The sequence below is a fragment of the Mus caroli genome, chromosome 7 (genome assembly GCF_900094665.2).
Source record: "Mus caroli chromosome 7, CAROLI_EIJ_v1.1, whole genome shotgun sequence".
Classification (NCBI taxonomy): Eukaryota; Metazoa; Chordata; class Mammalia; order Rodentia; family Muridae; genus Mus; species Mus caroli.
In genome coordinates this window covers 19,270,128-19,272,549 of record NC_034576.1, presented here as the reverse complement: position 1 = coordinate 19,272,549, position 2,422 = coordinate 19,270,128, and the positions used below count along the sequence as shown (strand labels likewise).

General features: G+C 46.5%; 1 protein-coding gene across 1 annotated transcript in view; it reads right to left on the bottom strand.

Moving 5' to 3' along the window:
* Window positions 1-2,422, bottom strand: part of Ceacam20 (carcinoembryonic antigen related cell adhesion molecule 20) — a 25,284-nt gene that overhangs the window by 19,281 nt on the left and 3,581 nt on the right. The window contains exon 3 of the mRNA XM_021166149.1: window positions 584-862. Coding sequence (XP_021021808.1) covers window positions 584-862 — 279 coding nt within the window. The remainder of the gene's footprint in view (window positions 1-583; window positions 863-2,422) is intronic.

Genomic DNA, 2,422 nt, shown 5'->3' with positions numbered 1-2,422 from the left:
GGATCAGATGGAGGTGGGATCTGATGGAGGTGGGAATCTGATGGAGGTGAGATCTGATGGAGGTGGGATCTGATGGAGGTGGGAATCTGATGGAGGTGAGATCTGATGGAGGTGGGATCTGATGAAGGTGGGGATCTGATGAATGTGGGATCAAATGGAGGTGGGGATCAGATGGAAGTGGGATCAGATGGGGGTGGGATCTGATGGGGGTGGGATCTGATGGGGGTGGGATCTGATGGGGGTGGGATCTGATGGGGGTGGGGTCTGATGGGGGTGGGGTCTGATGGAGGTGGGTTTATTATAAATGTATTGGTTTTAATTCACTACAGTTGCTATTTCAGATGGAATCCTAATGTGAGTATCAGTTTCCCGTTTGAAACTCACATTTGGTTTATTTTTTTCCTATGGGGTTTGCTTGGGATCAAATCCAGTGCTCATTTGTGCCCTGGATTAGACAAGGACCCTCATCTCGACTTCACTTTCATTCTGTAACTCCTCTCTGGGACGGCATTTTACAGCCTGAGACAATGAAGTGCCAGGGAAGCGGGTGTCCGCAACAGGTAAAGGAACCTGGGAGACTCACAGTTCACTGTCAGAGAGGCAATGTCACTTCTCTGAACCTCAAAGCCATGCTGCACTTCACACAGGTAAGACCCTGAGTCCTCCCGCTGGACAATGAGGATGGTGAGGGTCTTGTTATCTGCAGACAGCTTCATGCGCTCATTCAACACAAGCAGAGAGTTGTTGGAGACCCAGTGGATGGTGATGTTATCATCATTAGTGTTACAGTAGAAAACTGCCATTTCCCTCTGCTCTGTGACAATGTTCTGATTGACTGTGAGGGTGGGCGTGGCCAGTGGAGCTGCAGAGAGCGAGAGCAAAAGTCATGGCGGCATGCACAGACACAGAAGAACAAGACAGTTACAAAAGGATCTGATGAGACTGGAAAGGACCAGAATGGCCAAAAAGACATTCTGGAGATGGTCTGAGCTCAATACTACATAGCCAAAGTAAACCCAGTGTGCTTGAAGGATATGTAAACTTTTATTAAAAACTTATTTTTCATGTGTAGTTTTCTGTGTGCGTATAAGCACATATGTGTGCAATACCTATGGAGGCCAGGAGAGGGCACTGGATTACCTTGGAGCAGAAGATAACAGCAGCTGTGCAGGACTTCTGCAAGAGTAGCAAGTGCTGCTAACCTGACCCATCTCCCCCACCCCTGGGTGTGAACCTTTGCATCCTCCTTCTGATCTCCATGCACCATCACATGGGGCTGTGTAAGTGGTACAGCGGGTGTGGGACATGAACAGCGTCATCAGGATATCTCCCGTAGATCCTGGCCCTCAGCTCTTGGTGCTAGCTGAGAGGTGGTGGGGTTGGGTGGGTGGAGGTGAATCCCCGGGAGAGTAATTTTAAGGGTTATAGCTTGGCTTCCCTCCCAGAATTGTCTCTGCTCTACTAAGGTGTGAGAAGCAGCTGCCTCCTGACACTCCTGCCTTATCCCGCCCTACCCCACGAGCTAAAATAAACCCTTCCTCCCTTCGGTTGTTATGGTGACAATCCTTGTGTAACTGAGGCTGATGAGATGGCTCAGTGGTTAGGAGCACCTGCTGCCCTCGCAGAGGACCTGAGTTCAATTCCTAGCACCCACATTGGGCAGTTCACAACCACCTGGAACTCCAGCACTAGGGGCTCTGATGCCCTCTTCTGGGCACCACAGGTGGGCACACACACATAAGCAAGCTCCAAGTAAATGCTTAATTTAGCCAGCTGTGGTGATGCATGCCTTTGACCCCAGCAATCAGAGGCAGGCAGATCTCTGTGAGTTTGATGCTAGCCTGGTCTACAAAACAAGTCTAAGATAGCCAGAGCTACACAGAGAAACCCTCTCTAAATAAATAAATAAATAAATAAATAAATAAATAAATAAATAAATAAATAAATAAATCTTTTTTAATATAAGAGTTAGTCATGGTGTCTCTTCACAGCAATAGCATAGTGACCAAGACACACTCCCTAGGGCTCTTTGGACATGGTGTCCTATCACAGCAATAAAAACCCTACGAGTTTTAGGAATTAGTGCCAGGTCTTGGGATATTTTTTTTAAGATTTATTTATGTATTTACTTATTTATTTATATGAGTACACTGCAGCTGTCATTGAACACACCAGAGGAGGGCATCGGATCCCATTACAGGTGGTTGTGAGCCACCATGTGGTTGCTGGGGATTGAACTCAGGGAACTTCTGGCAGAGCAGTCAGAGCTCTTAACCTCTGAGCCACCTCTCCAGCCCCAGGTCTTAGGATATTGCTGTGACAAAGCTGACCATGTTTTTTTTTTTTTTTTTTTTTTTGGTTTTTTTTTTTTTTTTTTTTTTAGAAAGGTCTTTTTCTTTCTAATCAATGGGAGTAAAATGAA